Raw genomic sequence first — 19729 nt, forward strand, 5'->3', positions numbered from 1 at the left:
GTGTAAGCCTGTTGAACCAGACACAGCTACCATGAAATCCTGTTTCAGACTGGCTTACAGCAAATATCACAAAAGGAGAGGTTGAATGTGTGTGGTTCTGTGTGTGTGTGTGTGTGTGTGTGTGTGTGTGTGTGTGTGTGTGTGTGTGTGTGTGTGTGTGAGCAGCAGATAAACACAATAAGTAACACGGCCCTGCATGCTTACAAAAGGCTGCTCTTCATTTCATAGCATCTGATGAATGTCTCTGTTTGATGTAGCAGGGAGAGTTCAAGCACATAAAGATGGAAAGGTAGACGGGTAGAAAATTACATTGTCCCCATAGAAAGGGAGGCTCTGAGCGTGGTGGAATAGAGCCAAAAACCAAAACCAAAATCTCAGCATGTTCATCAGGAACTTAAATCCTTTCTGCCCTACAGACTGTCTCCCCCTGATGTATTTGACTGTGGCACTGCAGTAAATATGCCAGTAAAGCCTCCTCTTCTTTTGTTATAAACAGAAAATTAGCTAATGTTCTGAGTGTAGAGTTGCAGGGGGAGAACAAGAGTGATGGAATTTTACTCGGAAAATATCTCCCAGGCTGGGCAGACACTTGGACTAAAATGTCTCCATATGCCTCTGCCTCATCCCGCCTCATCCCGCCTCAGCAGGTCATTTTGATCACTGCAGAAAAACCGTCGTTCCACCCCATCTCCACTTCACCACTGCTCTCCCACACAGTCATTTGCATTTTCCTCTCCTGGCTCTCCTCCATATCTTTAATTTCATCCTGTCACACCTGTTATTCAATTGTTTTTCCTCTTCTTTTTTTTTTCTCTCTCCCCCTCCTCTAGTTTCTTTTCCCTCCTTCTTTGTTGCAGCGCAGAGCCTCATCTAAATGCACAGCCAGTCATGAGCTCTCTACCTGCTTTGGGCTCCTTCACTGGCGTGGAAAAGTGCAATCACCCCGCTTTTTCAAATATATCTCATAACAACACAAGGTGAAACAGAAGAGCTTAAATGTCACAGGATGAATGGACGTATTCCCTGCTTGCCTCTGTGTGTCTTCACAGTGCCTGAAAACCTTGATATTCCATTCAGTTGTATGTGGCTTTGCCTGTTATCTCGTCCTGTCCTGCTCAAACAGAATGCATAGACTTTTCCAGTGCTTGCTCTCTTGCCTGCAGACAAGCAGAGAGAGGCAGGGGAGTGGAGAGTAAAGGAGGGAGGGAGAGGGTAGCAAATGAGGTGTGGGTAAAAAATGATGGGGCACTAGGAAGGAGAGCAGTAGCCCAGCCCTGGATGTGGAGATAGAAAGAGGGTGGGAGAGAGCCGGAGAAAGAGAGAGATCATACAGTGTAAAAAAAAAAAAAAAAAATCTAGGAGATTCAGATTTAGTAGTAGTGCGGCGTGCAGATCTGAAAGCTCCTTCTCTGCTGGGGAACAACCGCCTTTTGTGCCCCCCCACCCTCCTCCCCAACCCTCCTCCTCATCCTCGCTGCAGTGGGGGGGAGTGCTTTTGCAGTCGTGCCCGAGGGGGGAAGCCAAGAAGTATCCTCCAATCAGCCGATAGTGATTTCTCTCATCTTGTGAGGCTGCTGATGGTGATTTATCACTGACCTGAGACAGGCGCTGCACTCTGCTCAGCGCTGCAACCACCAGGAGTACTCACCAGGGTTTTCTATTTCTTTCCTTCCACATCCTTCTGTGGATATTTTTTTGAACAGAATGACCAGAGGACAAAAGGAGGATTAAAATGGACTTTGCGCTGCGTGCCCTTCTTTTTCTCCCCTCCTGCAGACCGAAGACGGACTAACTTTTACACGTGCATTTTCGGCACATCGGGACATCTTTTTTTTTTTTTTTTTTAATACTCAGTAGTTTAATAGAAAGGCATTATTTGTTATGTCATGATATTTTATTCTGAAAGGATGGGAAGTAGGGGCTTATCCGCGACCCTCCACCGCAACGACCATGTAGGGCTGACACTCGGGTAGATGATGGCGAACAGGCGATGGAGAGAGGGGGATGACAGTTGGAGCACACCTGCCTGCTGAGCATGTCTGGCACTTCACTGGAGCTTGACTGGCTGTCTGCTCTCGAGAGTTTTGACTATCAGGTTGTTTGCAACCCCCCCACTCGCCCCATCACCACCCTCCCAAGTTATCGTGCCTCTCATCGAGTAGCGGATAGCTTTCCTGCGCGCGTGAGGATGTGACTGAGTGTGTGCGCGGTGTTCGTGTAAGGGAGCCAGAGTTTGGGATTACACCGCCTCTGGAAAGGATACAGGTGTAGCGGAGCCTTTGAATGAGGATTAAGCGGCGCTAACACCTTGTCGCAGGCGGCACGCGGGGCGATGGACCTTTTAGACAAGACTCTCGTGCCACGAGCGCTCGCCGACGGATTAAAGATCGAGGTTTAACTGACATGATGAGACTCAGAGGGCGAGGAAGGGGACACGAGCACAGCAGAGAAAGTTCGGATTCTGTTCCCTGATTCAGGTTATCGCCGAAGGGTGCAGGCGGAGGCACATTTTTTTTTTTTAAAGTAATGGGAATAGACAGAGGCTGTTTATGATAGCTTTGATATGTGGCTACATTAAAAACAACAACAACAACAACAACAAAAAGTATTGTGGAGTCAGTAAATATGTTTAGAACCTGCTTTAGTGAAGGAAATAATTGGACAAACATTAAGGGTACTTGTCATAAACAATCTTCAGCTCCCCAATAACCCAGTAAGCACAAACTCCCAATTGATCCATGAGTTGATTTTCTGTTGATGGAGTCTTGTAAAGTCTCGGTTTTATGAGGTCACTATTTGATTATAATTCGTCATTTGTCTCGCCCCAGAGTGCCTAGTGTGCTGTAGCTGAGAATCAGTGGTCTAATATTTGTCATGATGTGACGACAGATCAGATAAAACCCCACAATGTACTGTAATGATCTGTAAAATTACAGTTTTGATGTGTTTTATCTACGTGCGGCGTCTTGTTTGGAGAGGCTCTGTGAAAAAGAACTTCTCCACTGATGGCAGGGCTTCTGACAGTTACAGGAAATTTGGCAGCGTGTGTGTAGTGAAGCTTGTACTTGAAAGAATCCGGTGTTGTAGCCTGTCTTGATACATCTGCAGGTGTGCATGTGTTTTGGGCACATCTCCCTGGCTTACAGTTTATCTCAGCCGCACAGCCAGGGCTTTCACATCCAGGCGAATAATGTAATGGGCACCACTTTACACCTCCCGGCCTGTCCCACGTCTCCACTCGGAGGGTTTAAGCAGAGGTAAATTAGGAAATACCCCGTAACAATGCATTGATCCTTAAGTGGAGGAACAGAGCAGGTGAAGAGGATTCTGACGGGGCTTTCAGGTGTTATCTCAGCAGCCACACTCTGCAAAACCTGGAAAGCAAAGAGAATAGTTGGTTTGGAAGCTCAGTGTGCGAGTGAGGAAAGCAGTAGGAAAAACAAGACCGAGGCGAATTCTGTGATAGTTGCATTGTTTGTATCTAACTTGTACAAAGAGCTTTGCTGAAAGTGTGTTGTTTAGAGGTTTGCTGCTGCGAGTGAAAACACTCAGCAACAGCGTGGGAGAGTTCAGAGTTCTGCTGGGAATAAAACCTGCTCTGTGCAGCAGTTTTTGACAAAGAGCCAATGTAGCAGGGCACGGCTATTCTGTGTGATCATATTTGACAAGTTACTGCATAAACTCTGAATTGCATGAAACAACTGTGTGATCAGTTTAATGAAGCACAACCCGGCAGGACAACACATCTTTTCCCTGGATGCAGTCAACAATCCTTCCTGTTCTAACTGTGCAAAAAGATCAAATCAACCCAACGCTGGAGGATCTACAAGCACAGCAACTTAAACAAGCAACATTTCTGCCTGCAATGGAGACGGAAACAAACATGCGGACTTGCTACGCTGAAACTATCTCCGCATTTACATTTTCCCTGGATATTAACACTTGAATTGTGAGCACAACCCGAGACGAGAGAACAGCAAATTAAACTGTGTTCTTTCCCGGCAGGGATGTGCTGTGTGTTACTCTGAGGAGGGACTACTGTTTTATTCCACAGCCCCGCGAATGAGGGTGGGGCTCTCCCACTGCCACAGACAAAGACTGCACAAAGAATTCCTGGTGTGAGATCTGGTCATCTGGGGCAGCTGTTCGACCTGCACAGTCCGGCACCGTGTCAAAAGTCACGATGGGGTGCAACATGTGTGTGGTTCAAAAGCCCGAGGAACAATACAGGGTCATGTTCCAGGTGAGCGCTCGGGTCTCCTCTCCTCTTTCTGTCTCTATCACTTGCTCATATTTCTTCCTTTTTAAGTCTTCATGTTTGTTTGTTTGTTTCCTCTCACATGCTTTGTTTTCCCACTTAACTTGGTCCCTTTCTTACAGCGATGCTGTTTCATGAGCGACAAACACATTTCTGTTGCAGGAATCATCAGAACCTCATGATGTTAACACACTCATTTAACCAAAAATATTCCCATATTTAATTCCTAATAACTAGTTATGAAACAAACCGCATCATCAGGTAATTTAGGAATGAACAAAACATTAGCACCCCATTATGTAATTATAAACATAACAGTTAAATGCATTGATGTAAATGTCAAGGATAAATAACATCACGGAGTAATTAATTAATACATCAAAGTAAAACACAAGCACCACATTATGTCATTAGAGAGACATGATAACATTTTGCTGAGGCAAATTAAGTGAATTAAACCAGTGAATGCGTTTAACATGATGGATTTGATACCAGTTGCGGATCATCTAACCCGTGTAAAGCCACCTTTCTCGTGAACGTGCCCTTTTTGTGCAATGAACCCAGTGCCTCTTGACCACGGCTATTAATTGCTGTATTGCAAAAGTCATTCGGTGACAGTGATACAGATAATTATGATAATGATACGTCACAGTGATTATGATGATATGATACAGCCACACCGCCTCAGATGCAAAGATACTCTGGCGTTGAGAGAGTAGACTTGTTTTGCAGAGCCACAGAGGCAGAAGGATGGATTGTTAAACTGGGCTAAAGTGTTATGGGAGAGAGGGGTTGCCACGGTTACAGCCTCAGCACCACCTGCCAACTGGGACCACAGACTGTATGTGAGTAAGCTCATCTGGCTGTGCAGTGCCTAAGGAAGCTCCATGCTTGGCAAGTCGGTGATGCATGCACTGACCAAAATAAGTCCCATGCTTACTAAGCATGAAAAATGCCCCGCCACTCGTGGGTATGCAAGTGCAACACTTTTAGTATCTGTGGCACCGGGAGCCTCAGCTGGGTCTGTGTTGCATGTTGGAGACGGAGTCTGGGCCAGTTAACTGGGCTGCATCTGGTGCCAGAGGCGATGCCAAGAGAGAGGAAAACAGGAAGAGAGGCCGAGTCCAAATAGTAGTGCGGTAATGAGCCGAAGAGGGAGTCAAAATAAGCAAATGAAAAAGGGAGAGAAAGCCAGACAGTTTTTCTCTCTTTCTGCCTTTTTTTTTTTTTTTTCTTTTCTCCATGCTGCTTGCCCCTTAGATGTCCAAAGTAATTGATTTGAGCGCTTCATGGCCCAGGGGTGAATGTAACGGCTTGAGTGACTTCACTAATCCCCAGGGTGGAGGGTAGGGGGAGCGAGCTGGTGCGCCCAGTCTGGTATGTGATCATAAAAATCCAGAGCGGGGCCGCTTCGTTCCACAATCAGTGACCCTATCTAACAGGGGTCAGGAGTAATGACAGTGACCACATGCAGGTCAGCGTCCTCGAAAGTGGAAATCAAATAATTTGACTGATCTGGCGATGTGAGGTCAACCCAGAAGTCTGTCATCCCAGAGCACTTTGATCGCAGTCAGACACTTGTGCGTGGTCTCCAGACGGGTGTGGCGATGAGTGGAGCGAACAGCGACAGGAAATGTCTGGTATGATGTGGAGCATGGAGGGGAGTTGTCATGTTGTATACAAAGCAGTTGCGTGAGTGGTGGTTGTGTAGATACCTGTTGTTATTTTGTTTTTTTTGGGGGGGGGGGGCGGGGCAGTGAGACTACACATAATGCGGTCTGTTAAACCTGAAACAACACTGCTGGAGCATGAGACAAGAGAGCAAACACAGATGGGGAATGGAAGCGGAGCCAGAGCACGTTGGCGTTGACAGGCTGACGTTTTCAAGTGCAATTAGAATACAATGAAAACTGCCAAGTTTCATGTAAGAAGCATGAGCTGATGAGTTATACAGCAGAACAAGTGAAAATGTATTAAGCAAAAAAAAAAAAACTAAAATATAAAAAATCAGCGCCAACATGCAGATTTTTTTTTTTCCATTAAAAAAAAATAAAAAAATTATGTTATTACATGTTATGATTACAAATGCAGAAATTCTAGCTGTGCAGATGGCTCATTAATCCAAAGATCATGCTGAGCAAAAAGAAAATGCGGCGTATGTAGTATGTAATCATTAAAAGAATCATCAAAAAAGATAAACATAATTACATTCCCTTCACATTTCATGGCTCTCCACGCTATGCATTTTACCTTTAGAGCTTTGCAGCTTTGAGCTGTTTTCCTTAACTAACGTCTATAATTACACCTTCAAATTAAACGCAGTCTACCGAGTCTGTCTTCAGACAATAAATACAGCATTAAACAGCTTACAGCTACAGCACACTGTAAAAACAGCCTGTTAAAACTGACTATATCAAAACACTTGCCAAAGGAATAAAGCTCATGCATTATACATCGGGCCTCTGCTACACAGTACGCTGCTCACTGGTGGTAGGAACACACCCAATGGCATGTTTCTAATCAATACTGCCTCCTATAGCCGCAAGTAAGACTGCATATTGGCATTCAGTTGATGAATCACAGACCTGGCTCATCATAAACCATTGTGAGCCGGAGATTGCATTTTACATACATTTTACCTGACACACACACACACACACACACACACACGCACACACACACGCACACACACACACACGCACACACGCAGTAAACCTGTGGCCCCCTGAGCCCTGCAGCCGCTCCCTTCTCTTTTTTTTTTTTTTTTTTTCTCTCCCCCTCCTCCGTCACTCTAAAGTAAAGCAGGGAGGCTGTTTCCATGGCAACCGGCATCATTAAACAAACCTAATGTGCCTTCATTCACAATGACACGAAGAAACATGCTGACGTTCACACGCAGGAATCGATGCATGCCGATGACCGGCGGACGCAGACAGATAAGTGCAAACCCGGTGCACGCTCATGCGTGTGAATGGTGCCAGCATGTGAACATACACACTAAAGGTGTGGAGGGTGGGGTGGGGGGACGACAACCTGACGGTGTACCATAACATAAAGAATCTCAAGGGCATTATGTATTGTAGGGCTTCTGTAAAAGAATATGAGGTATTCCTGTTATTTTTCCACTCTGCTGTATATCACTTATGACATAATTTTTCCCATTGATCGCTCATTTTCTCTTTTTGTCCTCCGTTACATATATATCAAAGGTAACACTTTAATTGAACCCTCCATCTAACATCTCTGAACAATGGATAAACATTTAATAAATGGTTTATAACACATTGTGATGTAGCGATATTCGGACATAATGACAAGTCACGATGTTCAGTTCAACGATTTTATCTTCAATGAATCTACTATTTAATAAAGATCTATATCATATAATAGACTGTTGTATCGTGGAGGCTTCACAGGAGGGGTTAAAGTTGTTGACAATTATATCGATAAACACTTAAAAAGACACGATGTTCCTACAACTGCATTACAGTGTGTTGGAAATCATTTATGCAATTTTTGTAGCCATATAAAGCTTATAAATGCAAAATGTCAATTGCATCAAGTGGAGCAGAAAACAAACAATTAACACTGGTTAATTAGATCAGCCGACAGACTGCTCATTACTACCTCTTGGAGTGTCAGCTTCTTTTAATGTCGAGACTGTGTGTTTTCTCAGGTGAATGAATGTGTGTGTGTGTGTGTGTGTGTGTGTGTGTGTGTGTGTGTGTGTGTGTGTCAGACTTGTCAGGCATGTGACTGACATGGAGAAGGTGGGACGAAAAGGCTGCAGACGGGGACGATGTCGCTCTCGTCGCTCGTTTAATAACTCCGGAGTGACGGAGGGGGAAAAAAAAAAAAAAGAGCCGATCAGTCGGTGACATGTTGCAATTTCCCTTTAAGTATCAGTTTTATCTCATCTCTCTCTCTCTCTCTCTCCAAAAACCTTCGACCTATAATCTGTCTGTCGTTTCAACTGATTTCACGTATTGGACAAATTACGTACATTTATATCCCCCACACTCCCACTGAGGTTCGTCAGCAGCATCAACATCATTTCAAGGAATGCTCGGATCGCCTTTTCAATCAATATCTTCTCACTGTTATCAGTTTATAATAGGCCGACCACTCCCCGCTTGTCTATTTAAATTAGCTCAGTGATATCAAACAACCGGGGTTACAGCCGGAGTAGGTCAGCTCTGCCTCCAGATTAATTTGATCTTCTGAGGAGGTGACTGCTGCAGCTTCACAAGCATGTGAGATGAGAAAAATCAATTACCAAACAAGTGGAATTCAATATTGTTGGGGTTGCGGGTATCGGCCTTCGGGATCGGAGCTTTTTGCATGAACACTGTGAAAGACGCAGGTAAATCTTAAACTTGGGAAGAAGTCTGTGATGCTGAGAGGGAGAGATTTACCACAACGGCACACTTCAGATTGAGACTGTGATTGTTTATGTGTTTTTACCTCCACTGAAGACCATGTGTCGGATAAGACTTGAGTGAGACATCACCTTCCCCCCCCCTTTTTTTTTTTCTTTTTTTTTTTTATCTCAGGCTGTTGTACAGCACACCAGATTAATTTGCTCTTTAAAGGGCTTTCAGATAAAAACTAATTATGCATCAACCACTTAGTGATTCCCCACGAGCTCCCATTGTGTGTGTGTGTGTGTGTGTGTGTGTGTGTGTGTGTGTGTGTGTGTGTGTGTGTGTGTGTGTGTGTATGTGTGTGTGTGTGTGTGTGTGTTTACATGTAAACCCTTAACCCAGAGAGCGCTCACTATTTACATTCACCCGGCAGTTCCTTGAAAGGTTTTTTTTTTTTTTTTTTTTTTTTTTTTTTTTTTCTTTCTACGTTTCTCCTGCATCATTACCCCTCGCTTCACCTCCGTTCCTCCTCGCTCCCCCGTGCACTCCTTCGGTGTCTCTCCTGCTTTCGCGTTCTCTCTCTACACTTTGAACTCTTTGCATCTCTTTCATCTCGGCCCATCCCCACCCTCGGCTCCGCAGCCGCCGCCGCTGATACCACCACCACCACCACCACCACCCACCCCCCCTGCTGAGACTTTTCTCGACTTGACTATTTTTCTGAATTTTAATTTCATTTTAAAACACAAATATATTGCGTACGGGTGCAGTCTGCAGATGGGTGAGAACCATGTCTTTATAATTTGCATAGCTTGTGTAGCTCATAAGGAGTAGATGTATGTAATGACCTACTAACCCAGAGATAATGGGGAACAGCACATGGTAAGAGACTAATGGATTCTCCATCAAGTCGGGTCCAAAAAACTGTGTAACACACAGCAACCATTCCCCTGCATGAAGTCATCTTCAAAGCAATCTCAGCAGCTCTCATTGATAATGAATGAGAAACCCCCTCTTACCCGTTCTCTTCGTATTCATACCTGTCAGTCATGACCATGGAGCTGTCTCCTAATAGCCTCTCTGATCCTGGAGAGCACACATCACTGAAACAATAGAGACCTCCTGCGGTTTGGGGAGAAAAAAAAAGATCATGAGTGGAGAGCTGAAACAAATGCTCACGCCAGAACATGTTAATTCACCAGCATGCCATGTAGGGAGGAGGCATCTTCCTTGTTCTGCACGGGTTTCATTAACAGAGACGGCAAGATTTATGAAGGAACATTAGTAGTGAGGAAGGACAAACACACACACACACACACAAGGAGATGGACCAGCTGAAATAGATGGGAAGAGCGGTGAGTTGTTATCTCCAGGGAAGGGACAGGGCAGACAGAACTGCTGAGGCAGCACGGCAAAAAGAAATCCAGGCTAAGGCGAAAACAGGGGCGAGAAGAAACAGGAGAGAGGACGTGGTTAGAGAGGCAGAAAGAGAACGGAGAGGGGGAAATGAATGCAGGCGTGGAAAAGGAGTAAAGCTAGACCAAAAGGATGGTGGCAGTTGCTGCAGCGGTATGAGAGAGTACCAGAGGAGCTCGATGTGGCAAGAAAGTTTTTGTGCTTGGCTGCACAGTGGGAACATTGATTTGACATGCAATTACTGGAAGGGGACAAGAGATGAGAGAGGGAGTGGGAGAATGAAGCAGAGTGGTAAAGATATGGAGAGTCCCAGACAGCCAAGGTCAGTGCCTGTGTGCAATATGACTGAAACTATACGAAGGTTGTCTGGCTCAGTAACTGCTGCCATCGGCACGCACACGTCCTTCCGTTACTGTCCGTCTGACATGAAGTGAAACGAAGAGGTATTGAACCCGTCTTTATGTGTTGAAAATGTAGAAAAATGTATCGCTTCTCAATCAGTGCTAATCCATTCAATTTCAAACAGGAAGCTTACGGCCACGTTGGCACCTCCCGTGAGGCTGCACTTAAACACAGCAGTGGTTTGACCTAATGGTAACGCCAACACTGAAATAGTCAGCAAAGATAATGTTGCGACATGGTATCACGCCACAACGTGTAATGCACCCGTCTGTCCACTTGAGGATAGTGTGTCAGTGTTAAATGTGTAGACTGTATATGAACATGGATGTCGGGCCTTAAACCGCGTTACCTCTCAGGGCCACTCAGGTTGGCTAAAAAAAAAAAGGCTCTGGCTCCGTTCAGCTTCTCATGAAATACAAAGTCAATCTTTTTTATTTTTTGAACGGGTCATTTTAGTGTCATTTGCTAACGTCACTCCTTCTTATTCTTTTTCTGGTGGTCCATCTGAAAGTAATCCCATCAATTCAGATATCAGGCCTCAAAAAGTGTAATTTGTGGGGGGGCGTGTCTGTTTGATTGACAGGCCCGTGGTGCAGTCAGGTGGGCGGGGCGTAGTGTCCTTGGGTTACCAATCAGACGGAGTCTGCCTGGGTATTAAATGGAGCTAAATATTCACCAAGGAGTTTATTGTGCCAGCGCGATTGCTTATTAGCACCAAACACCAAGTACAGCTGAGGATAACAGGGATGTCATTAGTTTTGGTTATAAAAATTTTTTTAAAAAAAATGAATAAAGAAATTAAGAAGAAAAGTGAAGATAGATCATCAACGTTAACGTGCTCTGGGGGGATCATGACTGTACAAAGTGTAGTTCTATACTAAAGCGGTGGACTGACCAACAGCTGTTTGAATCATTAAAAACACTTATAAATTCTGAATGAATCTTCCTCCTTCAGGTTTGTTGGAGGTCCTGTTTGGTTTGAGAAGGATTGTTTTGGTTCAGTCACCTTTTTAAAGTCAAAAATCCTCGCACTGTTTCGATTCCTTCTCCAGATTCATTTTCAACAAACTTAAATTTTTAACGCCGCCTTTCTCTCCTTCGTGCTGTTTGTAGCAGCAGCGGGTGGAGAAAGAGTTTAAAACAGTACCAGTGAGTCAGGACACACGTGACCATCACACTGCGCATTTCAAGACCATTTAAACAAACCTCCAATGCCAGAACAGAGAAGTTAAATAGGATTTATGAAACATAATTCTCACAGATGTTTTTATTTTTCCAATTGAACGTGTCCGACGTTCGAGCACAAATATCTTTACGGTCGTTTTCGTAGAAGCTCACCTCCGAACAGGAGGGAAATGAAACTTGACTTCTCGGCAACCTCTTTCCATTTTCCAGCTGTTAGCAGTCGTTATTTATTCTGTGACACTGACATTTTCCTGCTTTTCTGTCTTTCTCTCCACAGAAGGGTCACGTAAGCAACATGCTGTGCTCTTTTGACGCTGACGGTCGATTAAAGGTCTCAGTATACAGCTTTCTGCTCTGCTGCCTCGTGTGATGTGGTGTCAAAACCTTTTTTTTTTTTTATATATATAAATGTTTTGGTTTTTTTTATGCTTTCTTTGTGCCTGGAGCAACCCTACCAGCCATGCAACACATCAAATAACACTTTACAAGTCGGGTTGGGTGTATGTTTCTAGCTTTCTGTTGACTAACATGTTCTCAGCTTCTCTTTTGTGTAGGTGTGTGTAGCTGTAGTTTCCCACGTGTCCGTTTTCTTCTGTGAACTAACCTTGCCTGTTTGATAGAAATGCAGGTGTCTGTCTTCTTCTGTTCACCTTCTTTTTTTACTTCATCTTTTCACTTAGTTTGTTTTTCATTTACACGTCATATTCACTTGAAAATCACGCACATCACTGAATTTATAGCCAGTTTAAATCTTCCTACTGAAACCACTTCCTTTTTTTCCCTCTTGTTCGTTTCATTATGCTTTTCCACTCTTTTCTATTTTTTACTATCTTGTTTTTGTTGTTGTTGTCGTTCAGGTGAATGGGAAGGAGCTGTCCCGCCTCTCTGGGGATCCCACCCTGGACATACGGGACCCCGTGCTGTCCAACATACTAAGGCGGGGGGCGCGCAGACGGGCGGGCCTGGCCGGAGCTCCTGTAGGGCAAGTGCCGCTGACCATGGGCATGGCCGACTGCGTGGACAGCTGCACCCAAACGGACATCAGCTTCCAGCATATGTTGACTCTGGGCAAGAGCAGCCAGCATCCCTGCGGAGCTCCACCCCCACCCGACCCTCCGCCTTCTCCTCCACTGCCGCCACTGCTGGAGCCATATCTATTCAACGAACTGTGAGTGGGAGTAGTCTAATAGGCCTCTGCAGCATGTCCAACTGTCAGAGGTCGTCTGCTACGTTTCGTCCGTGCCGTTCTGTTCACACACGAGAAGTCAGTAGCTGCCCCAATTACTAAATATTTCCTGAACGTTCTCCTTCTCAGCTTCGTGGAGCCGGTTTACTACGACCCCACTGACTACTTCGACATCACCCAGCATGAAGTGGACCGGCAGGATGAGCTCGAATATGAGGTGAGAGACTGTTAAGATACCCGAGACCTCCGCCACTGAAAGCTGCCCGTCCGTCCTCTGTCTGACAGCCTTGAACTTTTCTCCCCCTGCACCAGGAGGTGGAGTTGTACAAGTCCCGTCAGCAGGATAAACTGGGCCTGACGGTGTGTTACAGAACCGACGACGAGGAGGACCTCGGGATCTACGTAGGAGAGGTGAGGATGGTGTCATGAAAGACAAATATCTAGCAATTCTTTAGCAGACGCTTCTCATCTTCTCAGACTTTAAAACAATGTTTTCTTTTCTTTTTTAGGTGAACCCGAACAGTATTGCTGCAGTAGACGGACGCATTCGCAAGGGAGACAGAATACTACAGGTAGACGTTTGTAGAACTGCTTTTACACATTACAAGCCATTTTTATTTACACAGCGCATTTAAACACAACAAAAGTTGCACAAAGTTCTGCACAATAGGAGTCATTAAAATCAATATAAAAAGAAATTAAAGCCTTATAAAGCCAGAACAATAATGCTCAAGAAATCAAATCTAAATTGGGTCTAATCTGTTACTGCCAAAGAAAATAAATGTGTTTTAAATCGAGATTTGAATACTGGTAGTGTAGCTGATGACCTGACCTGAAGAGGGAAGCTGCTCCAAAGTTTTGGAGCTGCGACTGAGAAAGCCGCGTCAGCTCTTAGTGCCAATCTGGATGTAGGATTTATGTATTACTGCTGGTAATGCATACATCTGAAGTCGGAAGAGTTAAAGTTTCATTCCAGCCTGATTCACATTTTAAAGGAAACTGCTAACAGTGTCTCAGTTATTATGAATTCTTCATGGATATTATTATCCATGCTATTAAGCTAAGCCAATGTTGGCTGTTTAAAGGAAACCCATTTCCTGAAGTGTGCCATCTAATTGAATTGAGCATTTGTGCAAAGGCTCTTACATTATCTGACATTAGCGCGAGTTCATTCTTTTCTATTCTCCGGCAGATAAATGGAGTGGACATCCAGAACAGAGAGGAGGCGGTTGCTATTCTCACCAGAGAGGACAGCACTAATGTCTCCCTGCTTCTCGCACGACCCGAGATAGAGGTGAGGAAATTGGATATGCAGTCTTTAGGGGGAGCTCGCTGCGAGGCTCGGCCTGAATACTGACCCAAAAAGGCATTCTTCTTCCTTTATCTGCCTTTTTACGTAGCAAGAAAATAGTTTACTTGCTAGGATTTACTTTACGTTAACATTTAGTGAGATTCGAAGGCAAAAAAAAAAAAAAAAAAAAAAAAAAAAGAGGAGATAGAAAAATAAACCGGGGGACATGAGAAAGAGTTTGGTGCCGTTTCAGGAAGCAGGAAAGCAAAAACGTGATGAGAACAGAGATAGCACAAACAGAGACAAAGACGAATAGCGCTCGCACTCACAGTGCTCACGTGGCACCACTTTGTTCCCTTCAAGGTCACTCCTCTTGCAGATACGAGGGCGCTGGAATACACATCGGACGCCCCTCAATAGCACACCTTTTGCCAAACCACTTGCAAACTTGACACGCGTCGACCCGGCTCAAATGAATTCTTCATTGCGTGCCAGATGTGCCGTAGATTGGAGACGGACGTATATGCGAGAACACCACAAAATTTGGTATGCTGCCTGAGCCACGGGGCAGATTTAAAAAGGCGCTCATTAGAAACGGTCGAAGTCAAAGACGCGCACGCACAAATAACCTCGCCGCGGTCCGAACGTGTCCTTGCGTTTGAATAAACGAGCACGAATGCTACCTGTGAAAGGATTTATGTTGCCAAGGCATTGTCCCGCGTTAAGATTCAAGAGGTGAGGACGCAGAATCATCAGAGGGAAATGCACAAGCGAAGATTAAAGCCTGATCTGTTGTCCTGGGGGAGAAAGAGAGAAGAGCGAAGGGCTTGTCAAAGAATAAGAATGAAGATGAAGATAATCAATACACGCCGTCTGCATGCAGTTCAGAGACAAATCAACCAATTAGGCAAAATCTGCAGAGAGGAGGAGTGAATTGTTTACTAATTTAAGCCCAACTATTTGTTGTGTTTGATTAGCTTTTGAGGGTGTGCCGATCAAATCTGCAAAGTAAACTGATTAAAGCAACACTTCTTAGGACATATGAAGTATTAATCTCTGAAGACTGAATCGCTCTTCATTGACATTTCGTCCTTTAATAATTGATGAATGACAAAATGAGTTTCTTTACAATTAGGCAGTTCATATTTGGATCTAGTCCTTTTTAGATTGTTTTATTCTAAAGACAAATTACTCAATGGAAACTGGAATGCAATTTCAGAGTACTGAAAGGGTGTTTTAAAAAAAATAATAATAGCAACACAGCCCACTGGCTCCACCTAGCGCCAGAAAGGAGCACTACACTCTAAATTAAGACCGCTATAATGAATATTTTAACACTAATTATTGATCTAAATCTTAGATTTTATGTCAGATGAGTCACTGAGTCATCACCCAATTCTGGAGCTCCTCTCAGCGTTTTAAACCTTTTCAGAGAACAGTCATAGTTTACTGCATTGGTTCTCATCAGCATTGTTCTGAGACAAAACCGTATCTATCAGTGTTAGGAAGGTTACTTTAGACATGTAATAGGTTATATATTACAAGTTACCATATTCTAAAAAAAAATGTAATATGTAATGTTGCTATTCCAAATACTTCGTCAAAGTAATGTAACTCATTAACTCAATTACATTTGATCACTTTTGGACAAACATTTCTAACAAATGTTTGTAACTGGGCAATAATGTTGAAAAGTCCTGAACTATATCTAAATACAACATATATTTCAGCACGTAGTGCTGAATGAATGGAGCGTGTCTGGACGTAGACGGGAGGCATTACTGAAAAGATGCAAAGCAACAGAATGAACATTATATTCTACATATTTAGTTTTTTTTTTACCAAAAATAATATTTTTAGATGTAACCTCTTTGTAAACACCAACACTTTGAAGAGTAACTGTCATTTAATTACACGTTTTAACTGTAACAAAAGTATATTACTCTGTTCAGGAAGTTCAAATGCTTTTTTTTTCTTTTTTTTTATACACGATCTAAACGCTTAAAAAAAATATTGTTACACTGTTAATCCTTCAGATGTATAGCAACATCCTAATGCCAAGATGTCCTTTGTCTTTTCTGTCTCTCCAACATTGAACTCCTCCACTGCAATTCCATGGTGTGAATTCATCCCCTTGTGTACCCGACACACACCATCACCTGTTAGAATGACAACCAGCTGGATCCAGACGAGCTGGACCTGGAGCCGCTGGACAACGCCGCACATCTGGCCAGCAGCCACAGAGCGAGGAACAGCCCGTCCGTCCTGGGTGCTGGACTGGGCGGCGCCGCGGGCGGAGGTGGACTACGCAGCCACTCGCTGAACAGGGATTCACCCGATCTGCTCCAGACGGTGCTGAGCAACAGCCAGGAGCTGGACAGCGGGGTCGGCCGCACGGACGAAAGCACGCGCTACGAGGAGTCCTCGGAGCACGACCTCCTGGGAGACGACCACACCAGCGCCTCCAACACCAACGCCACCAACACACCCGGCAGCATGCGCAAGTTCTTGTCCGGCCGCGGGGACACGCCCCCCCTGCTGCACTCCCAGGACCTCCAGTTCAGCGCCGACTCCCTCCTCGGACTGGACTGCGTGAACGGAGGAGGGCTGGAGCCGGTGGAGCGACCGGAGAGGGCCTACGTGGTGGACCCGGTGAGGATGATGATGCCCGGGCTGACCGAGGAAGAGTGCGAGCGGTACAAAGAGCTCCTGGAGATCAAGTGTTACTACGAGAAGAACAGCAACGGTCTGATGCTGCTGGGAGACCAGGGGCTGGCACCGGAGGAAGACGGCGTCTCGCTGGACGTGAACAGGAACGAGAGCCTGACGCAGCACGAGATGGCGCTGCTGGAAGAGGAGCTGCGCCACCTGGAGTTCAAGTGTCGCAACATCCTGAGGGCGCAGAAGATGCAGCAGCTGAGGGAGCGCTGCATGAAGGCCTGGCCGATGGAAGAAAAGAACGGGGCGAGCGCGGGGGCGGGGGCGGGGGCCGGGCGCTCGGACATCAACGGCACGCTGGGCAGCGAGGAGTCCTGTCACCACGCTCTGTCGGACATCAACGAGCTTCCGGAGAGGGAGCGCTCGGACAAGGACAGCACGAGCGCCTACAACACCGGAGGGGAAAGCTGCAGGAGCACCCCTCTGGTAAATGAACAGTACCCGTCGCACTCCACGCAGAGTCTGGAGAGAGGGGAGTCTCTTCTGCATGCAGGTCTGCAGCTTCCCACCTGCAGCAGGCCGAGAGAGAGGGGAGCCGTGGCGGAGAGAGGCGACGGGACGCAGGTCAACTTAAACCAACCCTACTCGCCGCACAGTCACAGGAGAGCTGAGGCGAGGACATCCAGCCCCGGGGCGAAGGTGAGGTCCCTGTCCCGGGACGGAGGAACCAGGAGGGGCTCAGACGGAGGGGTGAGACGCAACCCCAAAGCCAACGGGACGGCCGAGAGGGCAGGTGGACGCAGCGCAGAGAACAGCCCGTACCTGTCCCGCCGTCAGACTGAGACGAAGCCGCCTCAGCGCTACCTGAGCTGCATGCAGCTGAGGTCCCCCTCCGCCTCCGAGCGGCTGGGCGGACTCCGAAATCTTCCCGGGGAGGGCTCGGCAGAAACCGGGGGCGACGCCAGCCCGATGAGCCTCGGCAGCACGTGCAAAGACGTCGCTCGGGCCCCGGGCGCCGCGCCCTTACCCCTGTCTTCTCCGCTGCTGCCCGCCTCCCCCCGCATGGAGTGGAAGGTGAAGATCCGCAGCGACGGCTCGCGCTACGTGGCCAAGCGGCCCGTGAGGGACCGCCTCCTGAAGGCGCGGGCCATGAAGATCAGGGAGGAGCGCAGCGGCATGACGACGGACGACGACGCCGTGAGCGAAATGAAGATGGGCCGTTACTGGAGCAAAGAGGAGCGCAAGCAGCAGCTGCTGAAGGCCCGGGAGCAGCGGCGGCGCAGGGAGTTCATGATGCAGAGCCGCCTCGACTGTCTGAGAGAGCGGGAGAGGGAGCAGGGCGGAGGAGGAGGAGGAGGAGGAGGAGGAGAAGGCGGTGGAGGAGGAGGAGGAGCAGGACAGCAGGGAGCGACACAGCAGCAGGAGCCCACCTCCATCCTGGAGCTGTGTCACCGCAGGAGCATGAAGAAGCGCAGTCGCAGAATCCTGGACAACTGGATCACCATACAGGAGCTGCTGGCTCACGGGAGCAGGTCTGCTGACGGGAAGAAAGTCTACAACCCCCTGCTGTCCGTCACCACAGTCTGAGATAAGACGGCGCCCCCCCCCCCCCCCCCCCCCCCCCCCCCCGCCCCCCGAGTGTCTCGATAGGGCCGGTAGGATTGAACACAAGCTGCTTCAGTGAACCTCGGCACGACATCTAGCCTGCAGGGAGGCAGAAACACAAAAGTCCACGATGGCAACGTACATCGGCATACCCGAGGTCCCAGTTTAACTCGCGACCGAGAACAGCAAGCATCTTCCCAAACCGCGAGAAAACACAGATTTATAACAATGTGCGTTCTGGTGTATTTTAAATATACTGTAGCACGACAGGAAATAAAGCACAGATCAGCATTTTTGAAAATTTTCAGGAGGGAGTTTAAGTCAGGAGGTCGTTCAGAGAGAAACCCCACCCACAGCGCTCGCGGGCCTCTGTTGGATTTTTATGATTGACAGGTTAGAGAGGAATTTAAAGCGAGGCCAGGAACAAAGCAGCTGTGAAAACACGAAGCGTTAAAAGTCACTTCTGTGCCATAAAACTGTATATTTAGTGTCCACAAGGGACTTTGGATGAAACATCTTCACAAAGCGCATTTGTGTGCCAGTTAACGTAGCTTACATTCTTCCTTGTTCATTCTTGCGGTGTTCATGTACAAATGCTCCTTTTGTTCTCGACGTAGGAAAACGCGACATCATCGTCCGACCACAAACGCCTTTTTTTATTTCATTTTCTATCACGAGAAGCTGAGCGGTGCCTTCTTTTCAGGCAGACTTGACTGTAGAGCACAATTTTTAAAGTGGCACAAAAAGGCAGAAATATTGTAGCCGGGAGAAGAAACGCCGAAGCGCAGACTTTTTGTTTACAAGCACAGAGAACATTTGATATCGTTCAAGAAGGCACATTTGCCGTTTAAAAAGGGACAAAATGTCAAATCGTTCTCCCTTCATTTACCATTTCAGAATTAGGTTTTTAGCTAGTAAGCAATGCAATTCAGTTTAACGTTGACTGTGATCAAAGCTATTTCATTGCAATTGAAGATTATTCCCAGCTACATCTCTTTTTCTTTTTAATCCAGTGCTCCTTAGAATGACAATTATAGCCATGAATGAGGTGACTCAATTTATAAAACCCTGTAAACAAAAGCTGATTTTTCATTTGGCTTAACATGCATGTTTGATATTGAGACTGAAATGTTTTTTTGTTTGTTTTTTTTCCATGTACTTTTAAGATTGAAGGCCTTTAACATACTGTACTTGTGGATGTGTCTTTCTATGACTTTGCTCAAACTCCTAGCATAGAAAAAAAAAAATTACATGGTGTACTTGTTTGTTCAATATTGTGAGGTCCAGTGTCTGCCATTTTACAGTGACCGCTTTTCTAAATAAATGCTGTGATCATTGAAACGATGTCGCTGCTCCGTACTTTA

The 19729-nt window shown here is 46.0% G+C and overlaps 1 protein-coding gene across 3 annotated transcripts; it reads left to right on the top strand.

Moving 5' to 3' along the window:
- The first annotated feature begins 1217 nt into the window (after positions 1-1217).
- LOC138193344 (PDZ domain-containing protein 4) lies at positions 1218-19709 on the top strand. Of its 3 annotated transcripts, XM_069141327.1 has the most exons (8): positions 1220-4243; positions 11903-11956; positions 12483-12793; positions 12941-13028; positions 13124-13222; positions 13321-13383; positions 14004-14105; positions 16269-19709. In XM_069141327.1, exons 1-8 carry the CDS (start codon positions 4184-4186, stop codon positions 18345-18347), a joined length of 2856 nt encoding a protein of 951 aa, XP_068997428.1. In that variant the 5' UTR covers positions 1220-4183; the 3' UTR covers positions 18348-19709. The 3 variants fall into 3 exon arrangements, with proteins under 3 accessions (XP_068997430.1, XP_068997428.1, XP_068997429.1); XM_069141329.1 differs by lacking the exon at positions 14004-14105 and having other exon boundaries at positions 1218-4243; XM_069141328.1 differs by lacking the exon at positions 11903-11956.
- The last annotated feature ends 20 nt before the right edge of the window (positions 19710-19729 follow it).

The sequence above is a fragment of the Embiotoca jacksoni genome, unplaced genomic scaffold (genome assembly GCF_022577435.1).
Source record: "Embiotoca jacksoni isolate LCO1_2020_lvr unplaced genomic scaffold, fEmbJac1.0.p SCAF_9, whole genome shotgun sequence".
Lineage (NCBI taxonomy): Eukaryota > Metazoa > Chordata > Actinopteri > Embiotocidae > Embiotoca > Embiotoca jacksoni.

Bases quoted from the DNA above. Each gene is read 5' to 3' on its own strand.
- LOC138193344 (XM_069141327.1), top strand. From the start codon at position 4,184: ATGGGGTGCAACATGTGTGTGGTTCAAAAGCCCGAGGAACAATACAGG. The intron at 4,244-11,902 runs GTGAGCGCTCGG...TTCTCTCCACAG, and splicing joins AATACAGGGTCATGTTCCAG to AAGGGTCACGTAAGCAACAT. The intron at 14,106-16,268 runs GTGAGGAAATTG...ATCACCTGTTAG, and splicing joins TCGCACGACCCGAGATAGAG to AATGACAACCAGCTGGATCC.